Here is a 25724-nt window from a genome sequence, read left to right on the forward strand (position 1 = left end):
CCAGAACCAGGGGCCACAGTTTAAGAATAAGGGGTAGGTCATTTAGGACTGAGATGAGGAAAAACGTTTTCACCCAGAAAGTTGTGAATCTGTGGAATTCTCTGCTCCAGAAGGTGGTGGAGGCCGATTCACTGGATGTTTTCAAGAGAAGTTACATTTACCTAACGGAATTAAGGGATATGGGGAGAAAGCAGGAACGGGGTACTGATTGTGGATGATCAGCCATGACCACATTGAATGGCGGTACTGGCCCGAAGGGCTGAATGGCCTCATACTCCTGCTGCCCCCTAGTGGCTGTGTCTATGCGGGCATCTCATCCCAGACTCACCGCGGCGTAATTACGCATTCACCCTGATTTACATACATGTACGTAAACGTCAATACGTCATAGCCGCGCATGCGCGGATACGGGTCGGGCCGGCGTGACGTCACGTCGGGGTGAAAGGTGATATTATCGATGACGCCATCGAGGGAAGATGGCGGACGGGTGAGTGGGGGGGCGGCGAGAGGGAGGGATTGATGGAGGCGACGGGGCAGGGACGAGAGGGGCAGCGGTGTCAGGGGCAGGGGCAGGGACGAGAGGGGCAGGAGTGTGAGGGGCAGGAGCAGGAGTGGCAGGGACGGGAGGGGCAGGGGCAGCAGGAGGGGCAGGGGGCAGGAGCAACAGAGGTAGGAGCAGGGGCAGGGGCAGCAGGAGGGGCAGAGGCTTGGGTGTGGAGGGGGTAGGGACTGGGGAGGCCTGTCTGGGGGTTGGGGTAGCAGGACGAGGAGGGGGAGGGGGCAGCAGGACGGGGCCAGGTAGGGAGGGAGAGAGGGGAGTGTGGGGAAATGGGGGTGGGGTGGGGGGAGTGAAGGAAGGAAGGAACTGCAGATGTGGTGGACATCGAAGGGATGAAAGAGATTGCAGAAAGAAGGGGGGAAATAGAGGAGTGGGGAAGGAATGGGAATGAGTTGAAAGCTGCAGGATAATATAGCTAGATCAATAAATAGGGAAGTATTGGCAGGTGGAAAAGTATTGAGGTTAGGGTCGTTATTTTGATAAAAAATGTGATTATTTTTGAAGTGTTGGATGATTGAAGGGTGTCATTATTCAGAGGCACCTGGCTGTCCCTGGACCTTCATGTGTGGGTAGGGCAAACAGAAGTTTAAACCAGTACCTGCTGTTCCTTCCTACACAAACGTCACCCATCATCCTCTCCAGAGATGCTGCCTGTCCATCTGAGGTAGTCCAGCATCTTGTGCCTATCAATGGCAAACAGAAAGGTGGTCTTCGTTGTAAAAGTGAAAACACATTGTATTGGAGAAATTCAATGGGTCAGGCAGCATCTGTGGAGGGAATCCCGCAGGGGATGGTTTACTGAGCATTGGTTGTGCAGCTTGTGTGTGTGACTACCTCAAGGTTGTACACTTAACTGCTTAAAGTCACTCTAATCGGCAGACTTGTATGTGTGTGCAAATACACTTCTGACTTGTAATATATTAAGTACAGCTTGCATCAGTATTATTTAAACAAATCTTGCAATGCATGGAGGGATCTATTTTGCAGCCATATTAAACAGTATTTTTGAAGAAGGGCCTCGACCCGAAAAGTCACCCATTCCTTTTCTCCAGAGATGCTGCCTGTCCCGCTGAGTTACCCCAGTATTTTGTGTCTACCTTCTGTAAACAGTATTATTGATTGGCCGTAATATTTAACAAAATAACCTGCCTTTGAAGTAATCATTGCGAATAGATCATGGATGTAGTTTAGCAAAGTCAGCATTTATTATTTATTCTAAATTTCTCTTGAGAAAGTGGTGAGAAATCTTCACAAACCTATGCAGTTGGGTGGACAGTGTCAGGATTTTAACCAGTGAAATTTATGTCATTGCTTTCCAGGGAGCTACTGAATTTACACCTGTCTCTAAACCTCCTCCCTTGACTGTCCAGGGACCTGACAGTCTTTTCAGATTAGGCAGAGGTTCACTTGCACCTCTTCTAACCTCATTTACTGTATCCGTTGTTCAAGATGTGGACTCTTATACATCAGCGAGACCAAACGCAGACTGAGTGATCGTTTTGCAGAACACCTTCCCTCAGCCCGCTTGAACCAATCTTGATCTCCTTGGACACTTTAATTCTCCTTCCCATTCCTACACAGTCCTTTCTGTCCTCAGTCTCCTCCATTGTCAGAGTGAGGCTAAATACAAATTGGAGGAACAACATCTCATATTTCGCTTGGGCAGCTTACAGCCCTGTGGTATGAATATTGATTTATCTCACTTCTTTTCATTTTCACCCTCAAAACAGCTTACAATGGCCTATGGTAGACAAAAATGCTGAAGAAACTCAGCGGGTACAGCAGCATCTATGGAGTGAAGGAAATAGGCAACGCTTCGGGCCGAAAGGCCTATATCTTATCTCATCCAGAAAAATTAGTAAATTGAAAAACCTTGGATTTCTACTCTGACAGTTGTTTGATCTTAATGTGCTGTGGAGTTCAGAGGTCTCTGTCCTCTTTTCTCATCATGTTATTGGCACCAATCAGAATATAATAAGCAAGCAACTTTCTAGATGGATTTTAGATTGCTGTCATGCTGCTGTGCTATCGGTTAGATGTTGTTTCCCTACAGTGAGATGTTGCTCTTTCACCACAAAAGAATATGCTGCAGTTTTGATTCGGTTGTCAAGTCCCTGAATGTCTGGGCTATATATATATATATTATATTTTTTTAAATTTAAGAAATTGAATTGGAGGAATATCTTTCCTTGCAGGGAATCTGGTGGTAGTTGGTGGGGCAGTTGGATACAAGATGGTCTCCAATCAGTCAAAGAAAAGGTAAGCAAATAAATGTTTGCGTTGTAATGAATAGAGTTGAAGGATTTGCAAGAATTTGTTTTACAACATGTTTGTGTATAAAATATCATTTGCAGCAGATATAGAGTGGTGTCAGCCTTTGACCATTCAGAGTTTAGAAGTGTCCTTTTTTAAATTGAATGATTCGAATTAAGACATTTTCACCTGGTGGCCTTTTTGGAAGGAGGACTGGAAGACAAGTGTATGACCTGTCTGAATGATGTCTCTCCAGGTAATACCTCGCTTGGTTATTGCTTATGTATGTATCAGGAGGCAGTCAGTCGGCTGACCTTGGGATGTTGACTCCAAGTTTGGCCGTGTCTTGACTGATGTCGACAAGTACCAGACCAAGCCTGCTAGCTCCTTACCAGGGCTAATTCAGCTGCACTTTAACCGCTCCATTCAACATTCAGTCGGGGTTGTCCCCAAACCTGCAACACTGAGCATGCCCCGTGACATCCCAGGAAAGAGAACCAGTTAATAATAAGACTATTAATAATCTTGCCATCTGAAATTTGAACTTGTGAAATAGGGATGTTAATCTTTGCACACCATAAGTAATGTTAAAAAATTAAACACTCTCCCCTCTATCAAAGCAAGGTGACTTCCGAATCAATTGTAGAATGATAAGGAGCAAGCCTTTGCTTCCTCAGCTACTGTGGAGTGACACCAGTATACATGGGGTGTAAGAGGCTTTGTATACATGCTTTCCATTGCTTTTATTGATCAGATGAAGTGTGGGTTGTAACTTAGTTCCCAGGGCATGCAATAAGATGCCTCTATATAAATTTCAATGGGCTCTTAAATGTTTGGCCAATGAGATCTTCAGTTAGCAGTGTGAGCTAGATGTGGGTTTCATGCCTGACAGTGTGCTGATTGTACATCCCCCCTCTCTCCGTTTTTGTGACTGAATAATCTTGGTGGTTGCAGCGTGGGATTGAGTGGAGGAGATTACTTGTGTATAGCGAGGAAAGCCAAAGTAGAGAACAAATCAAAGGCACACTGTTCCAAGTGTATAACGTTTAGAGTGCCATTAATGGGTGATGGGCGGAGACCACTGCTCTGGTGGACCCCTTCGTGGATGAAGGATGAAAGAAATTAAGAGAAGATTTTTTTAACTTTCTTTGTGAATTTAACGGTCATGTCTTTGACTTCTACTCCCCTCTCCTGGCAGTCTACGGAAGCATTGGAATTTATGAAGCGGGACCTTGCCGAATTCTCGCATGTTGTGCAACATGATACAGCGTGTACAATTGCTGCTACTGCAAACGCGGTGAAAGAGAAGCTGAGTGTGAGTATACGGCATTCAGTTACTGAGCAACTGGGTACAATCCAGGATCTTCAAATCACAGAAATAAGTTTCATTCTGATACTTGGTTGAAATTTATGAGTTGTCCTTAAATACAGGAGAGGTGCCAGAGGATTGGAGGGTGGCAAATGTTGTGCCTCGTTTTAAGAAGGACTGCAGGGAAAATGCTGGGAACAATAGGCCGGTGAGCTTAACATCTGTAGTTGGTAAGTTACTGGAGAGTATACTGAAGGATAGGATATACAGGCATTTGGATGGGCAAGGGCTGATTAGGGATAGTCAGCATGGTTTTGTACATGGGAGGTCGGGCCTCGCAAATCTGATAGATTTTTTTGAAGACGTGAGCAAAAAGGTTGATGAAGGCAGATCTGTAGATGTGTACATGGACTGCAGTAAGGCGTTCGACAAGGTGCCGCATAGTAGGTTGCTCTGGAAGGTTAGATCTCATGGGATCCAGGGAGAGATAGCTGAATGGATAGCAAATTGGCTCCATGGAAAGAAGCAGAGGGTGATGGTGGAAGGTTGCTTCTCAGAATGGAGGGCTGTGACTAATGGTGTGCCACAAGATTCGTTGCTGGGCCCGTTACTGTTACTCATCTGCTTCAATGATTTGGATGAGAACATACAGGGCAAGATTAGCAAGTTTGCTGATGATACAAAAGTGAGTGGTTTTGCAGATAGTGAAGATGGTTGTGAAAGATTGCAGCAGGATCTGGATCGATTGGCCAGGTGGGCGGAGAAATGGTTGATGAAATTTAATACAGAGAAGTGTGAGATGTTGCATCTTAGGATGTCGAACAAGGGCAGACAATAGACAATAGGGCAGGAGTAGGCCGTTCGGTCCTTCGAGCCAGCACCGCCATTCAATGTGATCATGGCTGATGATCACATTACACAGTAAATGGTAGGCCCCTGGGGAGTGTTGTAGAGCAGATGGATCTAGGAGTGCAAGTGCATAGTTCCTTGAAGGTCAAGTCACAGGTAGATAAGGTGGTCAAAGAGGCTTTTGGCACTTTGGCCTTCATCAGCCAGAGTATAGAAGTTGGGAGGTCATGTTGCAGTTGTATAAGACGTTGGTGAGACCACATTTAGAATATTGTGTTCAGTTCTGGGCATCATGTTATATGAAAGATGTTGTCAAGCTTCACACTGTGTTTTTGATTTTCTGTTTTTGGATTGAATTCTGTTTTTAATCTGTGTCTCTGTGATGTCTTTATTACTTGTTATATTCCGATTATATGTTATTCCGATTACTATGTAAGGTGTCCTTGTCTGAAAGGCGCCCATTAAATAAAATGTATTATTATTATTATTATTATTATTATTAAGCTTGAAAGGGTTCAGAATAGATTTATGAGGATGTTGCCAGGACTTGAGGGTGTGAGCTATAGGGAGAGGTTAAGTAGGCTTGGTCTCTATCCCACGGAGTGTAGGAGGATGAAGGGAGATCTAATGGAGGTATACCAAATCATGAGAGGAATAGATCGGGTAGATGCACAGAGTCTTTTACCCAGAGTAGGGGAATCAAGGACCAGAGGACATAGGTTCAAGGTGAAGGGGACAAGATTCAATAGGAATCCGAGGGGTAACTTTTTCACACACAGGGTGGTGGGTGTATGGAACAAGCTGCCAGAGGAGGTAGTTGAGGCTGAGACAATCCCATCGTTTAAGAAACAGTTGGACAGGTACACGGATAGGACAGGTTTGGAGGGTTATGGAACAAGCTCAGGCTAGGGGGACTAGGGTAGCTTGGACATTGTTGGCCGGTGTGGGCGAGTTGGGCCGAAGGGCCTGTTCCACACTGTATCACTCTATGACTCTTGGCAGCCTATTTGCCAGGATGGCACGGTGGTGCAGCGGTAGAGTTGATGCATCATAGCGCCAAAGATCCAGGTTCGATCCTGACAACGGGTGCTGTCTGTACGGAGTTTATACGTTCTTACCGTGATCCCGTGGTTTTTTTTCCAAGTTCTCTGGTTTCCTCCCACACTCCAAAGACGTACAGGTCTGTGGACTAATTTGACTTCGTTAAAATTGTAAATTGTCCCTTGTGTGTAGGATAGTGCTGGTGTACGGGCTGATCGCTGGTTGACATGGTCTTGGGCCGAAGGGCCTGTTTCCGCGCTGTATCTCTAAACGAAACTATTTCAAATAATGATAAAGCGGGTCCCAGCGTTGTTATATAAAGCCATGTTGATTATTAGCGCTCTTCTGATGCAGGGAATCTATCGAGGCAACATGAAGCAGTAGTTCTCTCTTAACTCAGAATAACTCTGAATTTGTCCAGCATGGCACTCGCTTCAGGGGCAGTTGAGCCTGAGCAATAAATGTGATTCCTTCTAGCTATATCTCTGCTCTGTCAATGAATAATTCAAAATAACTTACTATTTCCATTAAAAATATGTAAGCATAAGACTAAAACATACATTTGATAAGGTTCTATTTGCTTGAGCTGTAAACCTGCCTGCACAAATACCAAGTTCAGAAATATCCTGCCAATTGACAGCACCTGTGGATGTAATCAGGTTATGTTTTGTACAATGAATATAAAGTATTGATGTTTGTGTTGAATGAATAACACGCTAGATAGTTGGATTATATAGCAGGTCAGATACATGGAGTAAGCAGCTTTCCTTTGTTTCAGTAGTGCCGTGGAGCTGAAGATTGTTACAGTGTGAAGAGAATGTACAGGCGAGGAGGGGGGAAGTGGGTAAACACATTATTATTGTCGAAATCCATCGACCGGGATAGATTAATATAAAGTGTCCCAGTGTGATGCTGTTAACGAGGCATTCCCCAGAGGGTGGGCATACTCCCCCCTCCCCATGACAAGAAATGCATTGTCAGGCTTTTCTGCGGAGAACAGGTAAAGACAGCTGCAAGGATAGATTCAAGAGTTTATTGTCATGTGTCCCAGATAGTCGACTTTAGTCAACATTCGATTCTGGATCCTCTGCTTACAGTAAAATCAAATATTTAAGCAACTAGTCGGTATTTATTCCTGACTGATTTTCAAGAGTCGGAGTCCTCAGCACGGAAACAGGCCCTTTGGCCCAACTTGTCTATGCCAACCAAGATTCTCGATTTAAGCTAGTCCCATTTGATCCATATCTTCCTATATCTTTCCTATCCATGTACCTGTCTAAGTGTCTTCCTCTGGCAGCTTGTTCATTACACCCACTACCCCTGTGAGTTTCTATTCTATGGTTATCTGACTTTAATCTTTTGTTTCCATTCACAGTTATCCAGTTTCGCAACGTTCTCATTGTTTTCACTACACGCTCTATAAAAATGTCACGTCAGCAAGATTTGTATACCGTTCTAGGTATCTGTAGGGTTTCAATTCAATGGGCAGTGTAATTGCTGAAAGGACATTAAAATGTAATTCAAACTCCATGTTGTATTCAAGCTGTAGACGTGGACAACAGGAAATAGAGGCATGTCGGGCTAGCTGTGTTTGCTACCGAGATTCTTTACGCAGTATTGGTCAACCCTGGTTAACTCATCCCTTCCCACCAAGTCACCCCTTCCCCTGGTGCCTTTCCCCACAACCTTTGGTTTAAACCGGCATCTGCAGTTCCCTATACTACTGGACAGAGTCTATCAGGTGGATCTGAATGACATTACAGTATTTATTCTCTCAGTACACTCCCTGGTGCAAGCCAGCTCTTCAACTCTCAATGTTGTTTAAAGTTATTTTGTTTAAATTGTACAGAATGATTACAAGGCAGAAATATTGTACCTAAAAATAAAGCTGTATTTATCAGTTCAGAGCCTGACTTTCAAATGAGGCGGTACACATGAACTAGTTCAGTACATTAATTGTACGGTGTTTGCTTCATCCCTTGTCTGTAGGCAGAAACATCTACAGGAGCGGGACAGCAAGTCAAGAAAGGATTATCAAACATTCTGGGAGTCCTCTCCGACACATTTGCTCCTCCTCCAGACAAAACAATTGACTGCGATGTTATCACACTGGTTGCAACACCCTCTGGCACTACAGAACTCTACGACAGCACAAAGGTACATGGAACCATTTTCAATTGTCAGTGTCCAAGGATGGTCCCTGAGCCACTGAGTTACTCCAGCATTTTGTGTCCATTTTTGTAAACCTGCAGTTTCTAGTTTTTACATTTGTTCAACTGTTAGTACAAAAGATTAATTTTGTATGTATTGTAGCCTTCACCCTTTGGGCAAACTCCTTGCGCTGAATGAGGGTCAGGAGTTCTGGCAAACTCCTCATGCTGAGTGATGTTTGAGAGGGACGGGTAAACTCCCCGCGCTGCATGAGGCCCTCGGACTGACGGGCGGGCAGCCTGTGTGCATCAGTTTGTTCACTAACCCGTATGTGTTGGTTACAGGCTCGGCTTTACACGCTCCAGGCTGATCCTGCCACCTACTGCAATGAACCCGACGGTGAGACTTTTGAGATGCCTTTTGATACAAGTTATAGCCTCAGAATGTTAGTGGATTGTCTTGGTTTACTCCATTTTAGTAGCTGTTAAATACTGAAATAATTGTAACTCTATAAGTGCTTTTGGTTAAAAAAAATAATTGTATAAAATCGTGAGAGAATTAGATCAGGTGGATGCACAGAGTCTCTTGCCCAGTCGGGGAATTGAGGAAAAGATGACATAGGTTTAAGGTGAAGGGGAAAAGATTAAATAGGAATCTGAGGGGTAACTTTTTCACACAAAGGGTGGTGGGTGAATGTAACAAGCTGCCAGAGGACGTAGTTGAGGCTGGGACTATCCCAACGTTTAAGAAACAGTTTGACAAGTACATGGATAGGACAGGTTTGGAAGGATATGGACCAAACGCAGGCAGGTGGAACTAGTGTAGCTGGGACATGTTGGCCGGTGTGGGCAAGTTGGGCTGAAGGGCCTGATTCCGTGCTGTCTCCCTCTATGACTCTGAAAAGTGTACAACTGCAAAAGACAACACTTCTCTCGTCAGTCCTAAAAGCTGATGCCTCTTTGTAGCCTGTTTCTGAGATTTCCAGAGTTGCTTCTGCCCTCCATTCTGCTTCTTACACTCTCTCTTCCACATATTCACCACACTCAAGCATTTAAATTGAAATAATCTGTGCCGCCTTGCTGCAAAACCTGAGCCTTCTCAGTGTTAACTGATTAAAATGGTGTTAGCTGGGATCATTTATCTTGTATTCTCACCAAGTTCAAATTATTAACTGTTTTCAAAGGTTTTTTTGTTCTGATGTTTTTGAGCATTGTTGTTTTGCTGTGCGGTTAAATTCTTAGCCTAGCATCACGATTAAAGCTGTGTGCATTGTCCCAGATGTAGTTGTTCCAGTCCTTTTTTATCATTGGTTTCTGTATATTGTGCTTCAGATCTGATCCATCAGGCTACAGGTTATCACTCAGTTATCACTGTACACTGTATGTTATTGCAAAACCTGCAGGCAGTTCTGCCACCACATGGTCGTTGGGTTCCTAACAAGCTCTGTTGTAGAAAATCATGTTACCGGGCGGTGCATTGCTAGAGTTGTTGCCTTACAGCAAATGCAGTGCCAGAGACTCGCGTTTGATCTCGACTACGGGTGCTGTCTGTACGGAGTTTGTACGTTCTCTCCATGACCTGCCTGGGTTTTCTCCGAGATCTTTGGTTTCCTCCCACACTCCAAAGGCGTGCAGGTTTGTAGGTTAATTGGCTTGGTAAATGTAAAAATTGTCCCTAGTGGGATAGGGTTAGTGTGTGGGGATCGCTGGTCAGTGCGGGCCCGGTGGGCCGAAGGGCCTGTTTCTGCAGTATCTCTAAACTAAACGAAAAGACAATTGACTCCGTGGGGAAAAGGGAGTTAGGGGTTATCGTTTGATTCACTAAGTTATTTTTCACACAGCATTTAAAAAAATAAAGCTCTTTTCAATAGCAGTTTTGTTTCTGAAACTAAAGGCTGGATGTTACATAGAAACATAGAAACATAGAAATTAGGTGCAGGAGTAGGCCATTCGGCCCTTCGAGCCTGCACCGCCATTCAATATGATCATGGCTGATCATCCAACTCAGTATCCCGTACCTGCCTTCTCTCCATACCCTCTGATCCCCTTAGCCACAAGGGCCACATCTAACTCCCTCTTAAATATAGCCAATGAACTGGCCTCGACTACCCTCTGTGGCAGAGAGTTCCAGAGATTCACCACTCTCTGTGTGAAAAAAGTTCTTCTCATCTCGGTTTTAAAGGATTTCCCCCTTATCCTTAAGCTGTGACCCCTTGTCCTGGACTTCCCCAACATCGGGAGCAATCTTCCTGCATCTAGCCTGTCCAACCCCTTAAGAATTTTATAAGTTTCTATAAGATCCCCTCTCAATCTCCTAAATTCTAGAGAGTATAAACCAAGTCTATCCAGTCTTTCTTCATAAGACAGTCCTGACATCCCAGGAATCAGTCTGGTGAACCTTCTCTGCACTCCCTCTATGGCAATAATGTCCTTCCTCAGATTTGGAGACCAAAACTGTACGCAATACTCCAGGTGTGGTCTCACCAAGACCCTGTACAACTGCAGTAGAACCTCCCTGCTCCTATACTCAAATCCTTTTGCTATGAAAGCTAACATACCATTCGCTTTCTTCACTGCCTGCTGCACCTGCATGCCTACTTTCAATGACTGGTATACCATGACACCCAGGTCTCGCTGCATCTCCCCTTTTCCTAGTCGGCCACCATTTAGATAATAGTCTGCTTTCCTGTTTTTGCCACCAAAATGGATAACCTCACATTTATCCACATTATACGGCATCTGCCAAACATTTGCCCACTCACCCAGCCTATCCAAGTCACCTTGCAGTCTCCTAGCATCCTCCTCACAGCTAACACTGCCCCCCAGCTTAGTGTCATCCGCAAACTTGGAGATATTACCTTCAATTCCCTCATCCAGATCATTAATATATATTGTAAATAGCTGGGGTCCCAGCACTGAGCCTTGCGGTACCCCACTAGTCACTGCCCGCCATTGTGAAAAGGACCCGTTTACTCCTACTCTTTGCTTCCTGTTTGCCAGCCAGTTCTCTATCCACATCAATACTGAACCCCCAATGCCGTGTGCTTACATTGTTTAATGGAGTATCCTTTCACAAGTGTCCATAGAGGTGATTGCTTGTCAGTTTCAATTGTCCATCTGCAGTTAAACTGTCCGTGTTGTTGAGAGACAGTGGTGTTTGAATACTGTGGGGACGATTCATGGAAACATGTTCTCCCCCCCTCTTCTGTTTGAATTCTAGAAACTTTTTTACTGCGTGTCAATTTCTAAAATAACTTTTAAATGGTTCTCTAGTTCCCAATCAAAATTTTGTTAAAACTAATTGGGTCTGCTTAATGCAGATAATATTCCCTAATCCATCTTCACCTTAGCCAATCATGAAAATGAGTGTTATAGCAGAACTAGCTGTATTGGGGAAACAAAAAACTAATTGTTATTCAGTGACTTATAATTCAGCAGGAATGTAAAATCTTTTTTTGAATCAAACTGCGCACACTGTCACACTTTCTCCCCATGTTTTTGAGGAGAAGCTGAACTTTATGCTTGGGTTTGTTTTAGCTGAAGATTGGGAGTTGAGGAATCAATGATGGATTGGAGGTAGACAAAAATGTTGGAGAAACTCAGCGGGTGAGGCAGCATCTATGAAGCGAAAGAATAGATGACGTTTCAGGTCGAGACCCTTCTTCAGACTGATGTGGGGGGGGTGGGGGGTGTGGGAAGAAAGGCAGAGGCGGAGACAGTGGGCTGTGGGAGAGCTGGGAAGGGAGGGGTGGCTCAGCACTTCAACTCCCCCTCCCATTCCGAATCCAACCTTTCTGTCCTGGGCCTCCTCCATGGTCAGAGTGAGTCCCACTGCAAATTGGAGGAACAGCACCTCATATTTTGCATAAAACTCTTAAACAAATGGTAGATTGGAGCAACCTCTCTCATCCCCTTTCCCCAGACGCAGCAGGTTAACACAGTACTTCCCCAATTCCCAGCTTGATATTAGTGTTCAGGCAGTGTGTTTGTAATATCTGCTTGTTCTGTCTCTCTGCAGGGCCCCTGGAGCTTTACGATGAGTGGGTGGCTGGTTTTAATCTTGATGAGCGGAAAGGGGAAATCTCAGACCTGTTGGTAAACAGCCCTTCAGTGCGTGCGCTTTATACAAACATGGTGCGTACTGCGTACCTCACTTATGCATCGGATCCGTTCAGTCATTCCCACTTGTATTGTCGGGTAGTTTCAATGTGAAATTACTTGAACAACTACCAATGGGTTAGCCACAGCTATAATAGTTTTAATTATTTATTAGTTAGTCACTAGTTTTGTGATTGTTTTTGGTATAGACCATAGTGAAGGGAACATGTTCATGCATTTTATATTTCATGTATTATAATAATGGTGATTGTATTCCCACCCGGAATGCCATGGAACAGCACGGAATGCTACAGTTTTCCACTCCAGTTCCTGCGGAGTAAATTCCCAACCTGCAGCCGGTTAAACCGAGTGGCCCACAATGATGGCATGGGCTGGAACAAAGATCCTTGGACATGTTCATCAATGTTGCCTCTAGTTGTATCGTATAGAATGCGGTTGCCTGCCCTGGATCATATTGAGTCAGGGGCAAAGCTTGAATGTGCTTTTTGACGAGTTGTCAATGTTCTCATGCTAAAAGGTCAAGATGTTATGAATGGTTTAGCAGGCCTCTTCTGCCTTATCTCCAGCCACTGTGGAAATAGTTTTTTTAATATTGTGCCTCTGTTTCAGAAGGGCTGTAAGGAAAGCCTTGGAACTATAGACCAGAAAACCCATCATCTCTTGTTGACGAGTTACTGTAGAGGATTCTGCAGGGCCACAGGCCTCCAGTCCGAAAAACAACCTTCCACCACCACCCTTTGCTTCCTTCCAGGAAGCCCATTCTGACTCCAGTTACCTCATTCTACCTAATCCCATGTGATCTAACTTTCCAGAGTAGCCCATCATGTAGATCACAATCAAAGGCTTTTGCCTTGGTATGGCCTTGCCAACCTTCTTGGTTACTTCTTCAAAAAACTTCAATTAGTAAGTTGTGATCACCCACGCACAAAGCCATGCTGACTATCTCTGAGCTCCCCTTGTCTATCCAAATGCATGTACATTTTATCCCTCAGAATCATCTCCAGTAACATGGCTATCACAGATGTTACGGTCACTGGTCTATAGTTACCAGGCTTTTCCTCGCAGCCCTTCTAAATAGAGGCATAACACGAGCAGCCCTTCAGTTATCTGGCATCTCACCTTACCCTTTTTTACATTCGTTTTCGGCTTGCGGCTACCCTGCCTAACTGGTCAAAACTTTCATTACGTCCTTGTATACCTTCATCGACATTGCCATTGATGTCACTGCCAAGTGATATCTGCAGTCCTGTTACATTATTATCCTCAGGAGAATATGACAAATGGGCTGTGAATATATTTGTGTTTCCCACTTGCTGAATGAAACACACTGAGTCTGATTTGTTCAATGGGACATGGTTTGTTCAATTGAAAGCTGCATGCCAATTGTGTTAAGTCCTCAGTGCCATTCTCTACAGTTTGGCAGCATAATCGTATTGAAATGTACCAAATTCAGGGTTGCTCAGGCTGGATACACAAGATGTTTCCTCTGCTGAGTCTCATCAGGGTTGGATGCTCAGGACTGAAATGAGGAAATACTTCTTCAGAAGTTGGCAAATCCTAGAATTATTTACCCAAGAGTTCATTCAAAGATCGCTGGATGTCTGGATATTATGGGATGGGAGAAGATGGTGCTGGTGCAGAGAATGGTGTTGAGGTGTTGGAGGGGTGTGGCCCCACTCCTGGATCGGTATGTTCAGTGTTCCTGTGGGTCTTATGCACCGCAGACGTTGACACATGGGGTCAGGTGAGCATTGTGACACCTGGATACATACGCTCGCACGCCAGATGCCCTGAAGGTCTGGGAATTAGCTGGGCTCACAATCATCTGTTCCAAGCTGTGGTACGACCTGAAGATGGGAAGAGAGAGCAAGGCAAGACATCAACAGTAGAGATCATTAAATCCTCCAATTTACGAAGCAATTAATGATTTATTTGGAGTGGTTGGTTTAAAGCTGTGTTTGAACTCGGACTGTAACTGTGTCATTTTCCCTGAACAGGTGCCAGCGGCTGTGTCACATTCAGAGTTTTGGCATCGATACTTTTATAAATTATACCAGTTCGAGCAGGTAAGTAGTCACGGCAAATTTAATTCACAACCTCCACTTTGTCATTATGTTGTGGGCTGTTAGTGGCACATGAACAGGTAGAAATTCAAACTAGGGTGGAAGTTGGTTCGCAATTTATTCTCAATATGAAATATTTACTTCACACTGTAATTTTGTGTTTCTGGTAATATCTGGAAATTAACAAACACAGTATGTTGAAGCTTGATATAAATGTATGCTTTGCTCAGTCATAGATCATCCAGCACAGAAACAGGACACTCAGCCCAACTCGTCCATGCCAGCCATGATGCTCCATCTAAACTAGAACCATATCCCTCTAAACCCTTCTGTGTACCTGTCCAAAGGTCTTTTAAATGCTGTTATAGTCCTTGCCTCAACTACCTCCTCTGGCAGAAATAAGTTCCTCCCATTTCAGGGCACCATAATGTTTGGGACATAGCAATGTCATGTAAATGAAAGTAGTCATGTTTAGTATTTTGTTACTTATCCTTTCTATGCAAGGACAGCTTGAAGTCTGCGATTCATGGACATCACCAGTTGCTGGGTGTCTTCTCTGGTGATGCTCGGCCAGGCCTGTATTGCAGCCATCTTTAGCTTATACTTGTTTTGGGGGCTAGTCCCCTTCAGATTTTTCTTCAGCATATAAAAGGCATGCACAATTGGGTTCAGATCGGGTGATTGACTTGGCCACTCAAGAATTTACAATTTTTTAACTTAGAAAAAATCCTTTGTTGCTTTAGCAGTAGGTTTGGGATCATTGTCTTGCTGTAGAATGAACCACCGGCCAATGAGTTTTGAGGCATTTGTTTGAACTTGAGCAGATAGGATGTATCTATATGCTTCAGAATTCATTATGCTACTACAATCAGCAGTTGTATCATTAATGAAGATAAGTCAGCCAGTACCTTCAGCAGCCATACATGCCCAGGCCATAACACCCCACCACCGTGTTTCACAGATGAGGTGGTATTCCTTGGATCTTGGGCAGTTCCTTCTCTCCTCCATACTTTGCTCTTGCCATCACTCTGATATAAGTTAATCTTCGTCTCATCTGTCCACAAGACCTTTTTTCCAGAGCTGTGGTTGCTCTTTTAAGTACTTCTTGGCAAACTGTAACCTGGCCATCCGATTTTTGTGGCTAACCAGTGGTCTGCATCTTGCAGTGTAGCCTCTATATTTCTGTTCATGAAGTCTTCTGCGGACAGTGTTCATTGACAAATCCACACCTGACTCCTGAAGAGTGTTTCTGATCTGCCGGACAGATGTTTGTGGATATTTCTTTATTATAGAGAGAATTCTTCTGTCATCAGCTGTGGAGGTCTTCCTTGGCTTGCCACCCCCTTTACGATTAGTAAGCTCACCAGTGCTCTCTTTCTTTTTAATGATGTTCCAAACAGTTGATTTTGGTAAGCCTAAGGTTTGGCTGATGTCCCTTAACAGTTTTATTCTTGTTTCTCATAATGGCTTCTTTGACTTTCATTGGCATAACTTTGGTCCTCATGTTGATAAACAGCAATAAAAGTTTCCAAACGTGATAGAAAGACTGGAGGAAAGACCAGGTGCTGAGAGCTCTCTTATACCTGCATTAAGGAGGCAATTAAACACACCTGAGCAACTACAAACACCTGTGAAGCCATGTGTCCCAAACATTATGGTGCCCTGAAATGGGGAGGACTATGTATAAATACTGCTGTAATTTCTACATGGTGAAACCAAAATGTATAAAAATACCCTTTAATAAAATCTGACAATGTGAACTTTAACCACATGTTATTTTTTTCTATTACAAATCGAGTACAGAGGCAAATAAATAAATGATGGGTCTTTGTCCCAAACATTATGGAGGGCACTATACTGTTTTTCTGTATGAAATTTCTTAACTTTATGTCAAGTTGCTTATATACTTAGTTTCTAAGTATCTAAGAAATTAGAATAGGGTTATTATTTAATATTAAAATTCATATTCAGTAACTTGTCCCTGTAGTCTACTACAAATAGTGTAATTCCCTGCAGGTGCTATGTCATTGTGTTTGCTTTCAGGAGGAAAGCAGGAGAATAGCGTTGAAACAGAGAGCGGAGCAGACTTCTCAGTCCGAGGAACTCCAGTGGGAAGAGGAGGAGGAGGAGGGTAAGCACGTCGCTGGCAATTACTCTGCTTTGGAGGCTAAGAGTAAATAGCTTTCAAGATGCCACTTAAACATGTGTTTGTGTAGAGACTCTGGCAGCAGCTGGGAGACCCAGTCGGCCTTGGCAAACCAAGAGCAAGTGTTTGGCAAATAAGATTAAATATTTCAAATTAAAGCAAAGTTAATAATATTTATGAAATTGTATAAATGCCTAGAGCAGATAAGTTTATTATAAACTTCAAGTAATGAAGTAGCATTTTCTTAGTGGCATATTACTCCAACCAGTTATCCAAGTGGTGTGGTAATATAACCTGGAATAGTCGCGGCTTTGTAGTTAAAAATTGATTGTGTATAATGAGTGACAGAAATAATTCTATTCCACGATTGTACATTTTCAGATGAATTTGTTGGGGCTTTGCCTCTTAACTCAAATGTTCAGCATTTGTCACTGAACTCATCATTACCTGTGCAACCTCCGGTGCTGTGCTCCAGAACAGAGAACTCTGTTGAACTTGAGAGTGTGGATGTTAGTGCCATTGGCCAAGCACCATCAGAGCACCAGTCTACAACTGCTGAACAGAGCCCTGTAGAACTCCAATTTCAAAGCCAGGTGTCCACTTCTAGTGAGACATCGAGGTCTGAGGAGACAGTGAAGGAGATTGGGGAGAAAGCCGAGGGAAGCTCGGCGAGGTTGGTGCCGGAGCAGGAAGAGAAACCTCATCTTCCCACAGCCAAGGACCGGGTTCCCACCTCGGCCAAAGATGCAAATGGATCATCGAAAGATCAGAAAGCAAAGGGCTCGACTGGAGGAGTGGCTGAGCCAAAGAATACAGTGAGACTGGAGACGACAAAAGATGATGGACCAACTGATTTGAGAGTGTATGAACTCAATTCAGACAGTGGGAAGTCCACGCCATCCAATAATGGAAAGAAAGGTAATGTTTGAGGGGGGGGGGAGATCATCGTGGTAGATTACTGCGTTGGGGGGAATCATCGTGGGAAATTACTGCGGGGGGGGGGGGGGGATCATTGTGGTAGATTACTGCGGGGGGGGGGGTCATCGTGGTAGATTACTGGGGGGGGTCATTGTGGTAGATTACTGTGGGGGGGGTCATTGTGGTAGATTACTGCGGGGGGGGATCATTGTGGTAGATTACTGCGGGGGGGGATTATCGTGGTAGATTACTGTGGGGGGGGGTCATTGTGGTAGATTACTGCGGGGGGTTATTATCGTGGTAGATTACTGCGGGGGGGATTATCGTGGTAGATTACTGCGGGGGGGGTGGTCGTGGTAGATTACTGCGGGGGGGGGGGATCATCGTGGAAGATTACTGCGGGGGGGGGTCGTGGTAGATTACTGCGGGGGGGGGGGATCATCGTGGAAGATTATTGCGGGGGGGATTATCGTGGTAAATTACTGTGGGGGGGGATTATCGTGGTAGATTACTGCGGGGGGGGGGATTATCGTGGTAGATTACTGCGGGTGGGGGGATCATCGTGGAAGATTACTGTGCTGTCCGATACATTTACAGGCATTTTTTTTAAAGGTGTGATTTGATTTTTAAATTGTAATATCCTCATATTGCCCATTGTAATAGTCGTGATGATCTATCATATTTGTGGCGCAGCGGTAGAGTTGCTGCCTTGCAGCGCCGGACACCCCGGTTCGATCCTGACTACGGGTGCTGTCTGTATGGAGTTTGTATGTTCTCCCCGTGACCGCATGGGTTTTCTCTGAGATCTTCAGTTTCCTCCCACACTCCAAACCTAACGTGCAGGTCTGTAGGTTAATTGACTTGGTATAAGTGTAAATTGTCCCTAGTGTGTGTTGGATAGTGCTACTGTGCGGAGATCGCTGGTCGGTGTGAAACCGGTGGGCCGAAGGGCCTGTTTCCGCACTGTATCTCTAAACTAAACATTGATTTGCTACATGAGGCTAAAACTTCACGCGGTCAAACTAATCCAGTTCAAAGTTACACCTGAAAGAAAGGTGGTGTTTAAATCTTAATGTGCAGGAATATGAATTAATGAGTTAATACTTTCCATCAAGAGAGATGGAGAATTTAAAAATAGAAAATGAACGGAACACAATTTCTCTGCTTTTTGGTGCGGCAATGATTTGCATAAGAGAACAGAGCATAAGGTTGCTCTAAACAATGGAATTATTAAGAGGATGTAGGAAGATTTTGAGGTGATTTAGACAAGTTGAAAGGGTGGATGAATAAATGGCAGAGCCAGTGTAAGCCAGTGTAAAATGGCTTGCCCCTTATTCTTAAACAGTGGCCCCTGGTTCTGGACTCCCCCAACATGGGGAACATGTTTCCTGTCTCTAGCGTGTCCAAACCCTTAATAATCTTATATGTTTCAATCAGATCCCCTCTCATCCTTCTAAACTCCAGAGTATACAAGCCCAGCCGCTCCATTCGCTCAGCATATGACAGTCCCGCCATCCTGAAAATTAACCTTGTAAACCTACGCTGCACTCTCTCAATAGCAGGAATATCCTTCTTCAAATTAGGGAACCAAAACTGCACACAATACTCCAGGTGTGGTCTCACTAGGACTCTGTACAACTGCAGAAGGACCTCTTTGCTCCTATACTCAACTCCTCTTGTTATGAAGGCCAACATGCCATTCGCTTTCTTCACTGCTTGCTGTACCTGCATGCTTACTTTCATTGACTGATGAACAAGTCAATGAACCCGGATCCCGTTGTACTTCCCCTTTTCCCAACTTGACACCATTTAGATAGTAATCTGCCTTCCTGTTTTTGCTACCAAGGTGGATAACCTCACATTTATCCACATTAATCTGCATCTGCCATGCATCTACCCACTCACCCAACCTGTCCAAGTCACCCTACATTCTCATAGCATCATCCTCACCTCACAGTTCACACTGCCGCCCAGCCGCCCAGCTTTGTGTCATCTGCAGATTTGCTAATGTTACTTTGAATCCCTTCATCTATTGACGTATATTGTAAGTAGCTGCGGTTCCAGCACCGAGCCTTGCGGTACCCCACTAGTCACTGCCTGCCATTCTGAAAGGGACCCGTTAATCCTTACTCTTTGTTTCCTGTCTGCCAACCAATTTTCTATCCAAGTCAGCACTCTAACCCAATACCATGTACCCTAATTTTGCCCACTAATCTCCTATGTGGGACCTTATCAAAGGCTTTCTGAAAGCCCAGGTACACTACCTTCACTGGCTCTCCCTTTTCCATTTTCCTAGTTACATCCTCAAATTACAGCTGTGACACTCTCCTTCATGAATTAAGCAACTGCCCTTCTGTCTACCCCCAACGCTCTCTCTCTCTCTCTCTCTCTCTCTCCTGCAGCTTGTGTACCTGGAATACTAAGCTGTTAGTCGTGTCCCCTTCTTAGCCAGGTGTCCGTAACGGCCCAATCACACATACCTACCCACCACCTGAGTTCATCCACCTCACCTGTCAGACATTCTCGCATTAAAATAAATGCAATTAAAGCCAACAGTCCTTGTTCGGTTCCTGCTGTACCACTAGCACGTGGCACCAGGAATAATCCAGACATCACTGCCCTGGAGCTTCTGCTTTTCAACCATTGCCTAACTTCCTATAATCATTTTGCAGTAGCTCAAGACTTTTCCTCCCAATATCATTTGTGCAAACATCCATAAAATAATGTAAATGCTAATATAATACAAGAAGATATTTATAACTCGTGCTGAGGAGTGCTGGAGCTACTTAATTTTCTCCTTAATTGTTCATCATTTGGTCATCTCCTTTCAAAGTAAATGTCAGATTGTTCCCGTCTTTCACTCTGAATATGAATTTCAGGGTCGAGCACTGACATCAGTGAGGACTGGGAAAAAGACTTTGATCTGGATATGACTGAGGAGGAGGTCCAGTTGGCACTATCGCAGGTGGATGTGACAGATCATCAGGTACAACGCCTTGGTTTGTGTCCACTGTGACTGTACGCTGGTAAATACTACTGCAGCTACTGTCCGACAGGTGGCCTCATTTGTAAATGTTTTCTCTTTCAGCTGGAAGATGAGGATTGGGAGAATTGGGAATAAAATGCGTTGGACACTACATTTCCCGCTGATTTCTCGAATTGTTTTTTCTTGATGTAATGGAACCGGTGTTTATATTCTTAGCCCGTAGTGTAAATACAGGTATTGTATGTCATTGCTTCAATAAGCTTGAGGAACATCTTTTCTACTGCATGTTATTGTATCATATACAGGCTTTTGAGCATGTGACGGACTCCCAGATCTATCAGCATGGTTTATTACTGTTGACTTCTATTCGGTGAGAGGCATCACTGAATGTTTCTAATGATATTTTGTTTCCTGGTAATGAAGCTGGTTGTTTGTGCAATATATATTTTAAATTATACATGCATTTTCTAGCCCTCAGATATAAGAAACCATTAGTTTTGTAATTCAAATTCCCTTAGATCTTTTACAGATTTGCACTTGCAGCTATGAAAGTTAAATTATACAGTTAATTCACTAATGCGTTCTCTGTTTGAGCACCTTTTAAATAAAAAGTCAGCGACAATGCTGATGGGAAGTTGTTTCTCCATTAGTCACAGTGAAGCGAAAGCTGCTTTAAAACTGGAGCATTACAAAATAAAAGTGAAAATAATTTCGATGCTAAATCTATTGGCATTTAAAAATCCTGTGAGTTCTCTATTTAAAAAAAAAATCATTCCTTGTAGCCAATCATAAGCTAATGTCAATTGAATTCTGTTTTGAACGTTGAATATTGAATCGGGGATGTGGAAATGTTAACTTATGCCCCATCCACCCTGTCACGGTGATGGTGATGGTGGGATATGTCCAGAGATTTATTGCAGGGTGGCGCTGGAGGTTAGTGTTTACAGCTCAGCCTCACCAGGGGCAAGGGCTTGAAGAGAGGTGGGCAGGAGCAGAGTTCAGCTTGTGGTTATTGGGTATTTAACCTGAGATCTCTCTGTTCAGCATGCTTTCTGGTTGTGACAGGTGAGAACGTTATAAAAGAAAACAAATGCTTTGTGAAAACGTAAAACTTGCATTCCATAAAGAATCTGAAAGCACGATTTGAGTCTGAAATAATAAGTGCTGGACCTACTCGGCAGGTCAGGCAGCATCTGTAGAGAGAGAGTAAATGTTTCAAATCCAGGGCCTTTCCCCTGATGAATGATCTTTGACCTGCAGTAGCCACACTGCTTTGATCTGTGGACCTGCCGTTTGCTTTCCTCATTAATGTCCTCTTTGTGCGACCTTGCTCATGTGTGCATTACCATTGTTTCTGGGCTACCACTCACTGTCGACTAGGTTCAAGTTTGAAGAGATCACTACAAAACAGATGGATTTTTCTTAAAGAAATTAAGTGCAGCTTATGTAAATTAGAAACGAGAATTAAAAACGAGAGATACTCTGGAGTCAGACGTGTTTGTGCATGCGGCGGATGTTAAACTGACCTGCTGTCACTTTACAGACACATTAGATACAATGATAACAAACAAATAAATTTACAATAAATGATGATTTGTTGTAAGTAAACTGGAGCACGATTGTACAAAACCCCCAGCCATCACGTGGACCAGTGCTCAGCTATTGCCATGCTGCAGGATACCTGCAATCCTTTGTGCCAGGAATCTTTCTGCACAGATGCTGCGACTATCTGAGTATTTATTAAATATACTTTAGGCATTTATGATTAAATGAATTTTCAGTTGTAAAGACTGTTCTCGAAGTCACACAAATTAATTCAAATGGAACCAAGACCTCAGGAGGCCGGGTTTCTGCTCATGTCATTGGAACAGAAGTAGGCCATTCGGTCCATTAAGTCGTTCAATTATGGCCGATCTATCTTTTCCTCTCCACCCCTGCCTTCTCCCCGTAACCCGACACCCGTACTAATCAGTGCTACGCGACTCTAGGCTGAAGGGAAGCAGCTCACCTGGTCCATTTGTGATCATTGTAGTGTGGAGTAGTGCTTGGGGTGCAGTGTCTTCCCCTGACCCCCCTCCAATCCCTCACCTCCCCTCCCCTGCCCTCCCCTCACCACCCCTCCCCTCACCACCCCTCCCCTCACCACCCCTCCCCTCACCACCCCTCACCTCGCCACACCTCACATCACCTCATCACCTCACCTCCCCTCCCTGGCCACCCCTTTACCACCCATGATTACAGCATGGGTCTAATACTGAGCTGTGGGCATCAGACTGTCCCGACACAGGCACAGATCCTATGGCGACAGGGTTTGCTCTGAGTTTTTAAATGTTAAGCAATGTAAAAATCTAAATTCTTGTCACACAGGACAGTAGTAAACCTGGCAACATTGCCATTTTTATTCTAGCACCAGCTGATTAAGACCCAAATATACACTTTTTGCAAACAACCACTCAATAATTTACACAAATAATCTCAAGACACGTATTTAGTTTGTTTATTTGTGCAGATGGTATTTTGTCACGGGATGTGCTTCTGTGACCTGTGGGCGTGTGACTGAGATCAAGATATATCTCGAAGCTTCACAAAGTGTTGCAGAGTCTTGGATAGGATGAAGCACCTGCTGTGCATTAATGGAACTGGCTGTTGCAGCAGTGACTGACTCGCCTCCCTGCATCCCTCCCCCCCCCCCCCCCCCCCCCCCCCCCAACTCCCATCAGCACAAGTGAGTTTTATTCACAAAAGTAAACTTCTAAACTACAGACTCATGCGATGCTTCAATTGTCTTTAAAATTAAATGCGTTCCCATCTAATTCTATCACCGTGGCTGTGGCTTCCACGAGAACTCGTGAGATAGCATTTAGAAGTTGGGTGAGACCACTGGGCAGGAGGGAGAGGACTGGTGGTACAGAGGAGGGCAGTGAGGTGCATGATGTGAGTATTGTCTGCTTATCCTTCCTCTTCACTACTTTTCTGCTTATCAAAAGGGGAAAATATTTGTTGACATTTCCTTCCTGTCCGGTTTCAGTGAAAGTGGAATCATTGATATTTAAATGTACCAGTACAGCTTCAAGTGGCAACATCAAACAAATATTGTGATATGAAACTGTGGCTGTGAACGTTACATTTCCCTACATTAGCTTCCCAGTAAATGGGCAAACATCAGGAATAGACAGCAGGCAGTGTCTGTGGCTAGTGGGGCAATGTTGTGATGAAATGCAGTCAGCATGGTACATTGTCTTTCTCTCCACAGATGCTGCCTGACCTACTGAACATTCTCTGCATTCTCTCTCTCGTTTCACATTTCCAGCACCCACCATTTTTACATTTTCCGAATAATTTATAGTATTATCTCCGTACAGCTGCCTTGCCTCTTGTTTTAAGGAATAGCATTTCTTGAAAATCATTGGTCTTTAGAAAAATTATACATTATTTAACTTAATGTTTGAGTTTCCAAATCTTAGGATCTCATCTCAATGTCAGTTTTTTTACTACTTGGAAACAGTGCAAAATAAAAGCAGATATTGAAGTTACTGTTTGTTTTATGTAATGTACATAGTTATAATGTGATTTGTTATTGCCATGTTTGCGATGTAAGCGTGCAAGTGTCGCAGGCGGCAGCAAAACTTCTCAGGGAAGGTTATTGTACAACTGGGCAATGATGACCGACGTCCTGATCACAGCAGCATTAACATGGGACGGACACCTGAGCCCGGGTTTCCAGAGCAACGTTCTGTCCTTGCTGGTTTGAGGATTGCTTTTGCTTTTAGTGGAAGTTGCAGACATAGAACAGCACAAGGAGAGGCCCTTCGGCCCACAGTGCTGGAGCTGTACATAATGCCAAGACCACCTATCTATGCCTCCAATTCCTATACAAAAGCCTCTTCAATGCCATTATTGTATTTGCCTCCACCACAAACTCCTGTCACTCACCCAGTGAGTGTGTTGTTCCGCACATCTCCTTTGAACTTTGCCCCTCTCACCATGAAGCTATGCCTCTCATAATGTTTATACTTCTACAAGGTCTCTCTGCAGCCTCTGGCATTCCAGGGAAAACAATAAAAGTCTGTCCACCTTCTCCCTAAATACCGGCAAATCTCATCTGCACCCACACCCTTTCCAAAGCCTCCACACCCACCCTCTATCGAGAGACCAGAACTGCATGTAATATTCCAAATGTGGCTGAACCAAAGTCCTCTCAATCTGCATCATGACATCCTGACTCTTGTAATCAATGCTCTTGCCTGTGAAAGCAAGAATACCACATGCCTTTTTTACTACTATCTACTTGTGATGCCACTTTCAAAGAGCTCTGGACTTGGAGCCCAAGATCCCTCTACCTTACTGCTGTTGAGAATCATGTTCTTGTATATTTTCCCCTTACAATCAACCTCTCAAAGTCTTGCTTGGATTAAATTCCATCTGCCATTTCTCCACCCCTTTATATACAGCTGGGTAGGAAGGAACTGCAGATGCTGGTTTAAACCTAAGACAGACACAAAATGCTGGAGTAACTCAGCGGGACAGGCAGCATCTCTGGAGAGAAGGAATGGGTGACGTTTCGCGTTGAGATCCTTCTTCAGACTGATGTACATCTGGCCAGCCTTGCTCACAGATCATGAGCCCAGTAATCTTGGGGCATGGTCTGACACCTCGTTTCAAGCAAGGCCCGATCTCACAACAGCAGCTGCTGGAAATCTGAAATAAGGATAATGCAGGGAGCAGCTGGAGGCGAAGTAGATGTGGGAAGAGAAACAGTTTCAGGTCCAGCCGTTTAGTGCGACTGGGAAGTGAGCAGGTGGTCAGTGCCAGAGGGTGGGGCAGAGGTTGTGTCTGAGAGACCCCCACCGTCACGGTCTCTGCTCTACCACCGACCCAGAACGCTGTAGCCATGGGCCCAGCTTTTACACTGGCCGTCCCCACCTTTATCTCTGCTGCATTAGGGTTAGAGGTTTCATTATCTTCGCCGCCAACCCAACCTGCTCTCAGCTTCACCTGGACCTCTCTCCCCTTTGTTAATCTCCCTGTCTCCATCACAGGGGACGTCTACTACAACCCTGCCGATGCTCACGGTTACCTGGCCTACAATCCTCCCGCCCCTCGTCCCATTCCCTCTGTCTCCGCCGCCTGGGCGGGGCTGTCCCCTCGCAGACTCACACCCGCACGCCGGGGAGGAGTTTGTGTGGGGAAGCGACATGGGAGGGGGGTGTGGAGGGGGAGGAGATTTGGGGGGGGGGGGGGGGGGGGTGGGGGAAGCGCTGTGAGGGGGGGGGGGGGGGGTTGCGGGTGCTGGAGCGGCCGGACGCGGGCGGGCGGGAGCGAGGGACAGAG

The 25724-nt window shown here is 44.6% G+C and overlaps 1 protein-coding gene across 2 annotated transcripts; it reads left to right on the forward strand.

Moving 5' to 3' along the window:
- Window positions 1-430: 430 nt before the first annotated feature.
- On the forward strand, window positions 431-21880 carry bsdc1 (BSD domain containing 1). 2 transcript variants are annotated; one of them, XM_033044805.1, is made up of 11 exons: window positions 431-487; window positions 2755-2818; window positions 4011-4127; window positions 8001-8168; window positions 8507-8561; window positions 12180-12295; window positions 14278-14346; window positions 16387-16474; window positions 16871-17407; window positions 20287-20393; window positions 20496-21880. In XM_033044805.1, exons 1-11 carry the CDS (start codon window positions 477-479, stop codon window positions 20526-20528), a joined length of 1365 nt encoding a protein of 454 aa, XP_032900696.1. In that variant the 5' UTR covers window positions 431-476; the 3' UTR covers window positions 20529-21880. The 2 variants fall into 2 exon arrangements, with proteins under 2 accessions (XP_032900696.1, XP_032900697.1); XM_033044806.1 differs by lacking the exon at window positions 14278-14346 and having other exon boundaries at window positions 433-487.
- Window positions 21881-25724: the final 3844 nt, after the last annotated feature.

Source organism: Amblyraja radiata, chromosome 27, assembly GCF_010909765.2.
Source record: "Amblyraja radiata isolate CabotCenter1 chromosome 27, sAmbRad1.1.pri, whole genome shotgun sequence".
NCBI classification, from domain to species: Eukaryota; Metazoa; Chordata; class Chondrichthyes; order Rajiformes; family Rajidae; genus Amblyraja; species Amblyraja radiata.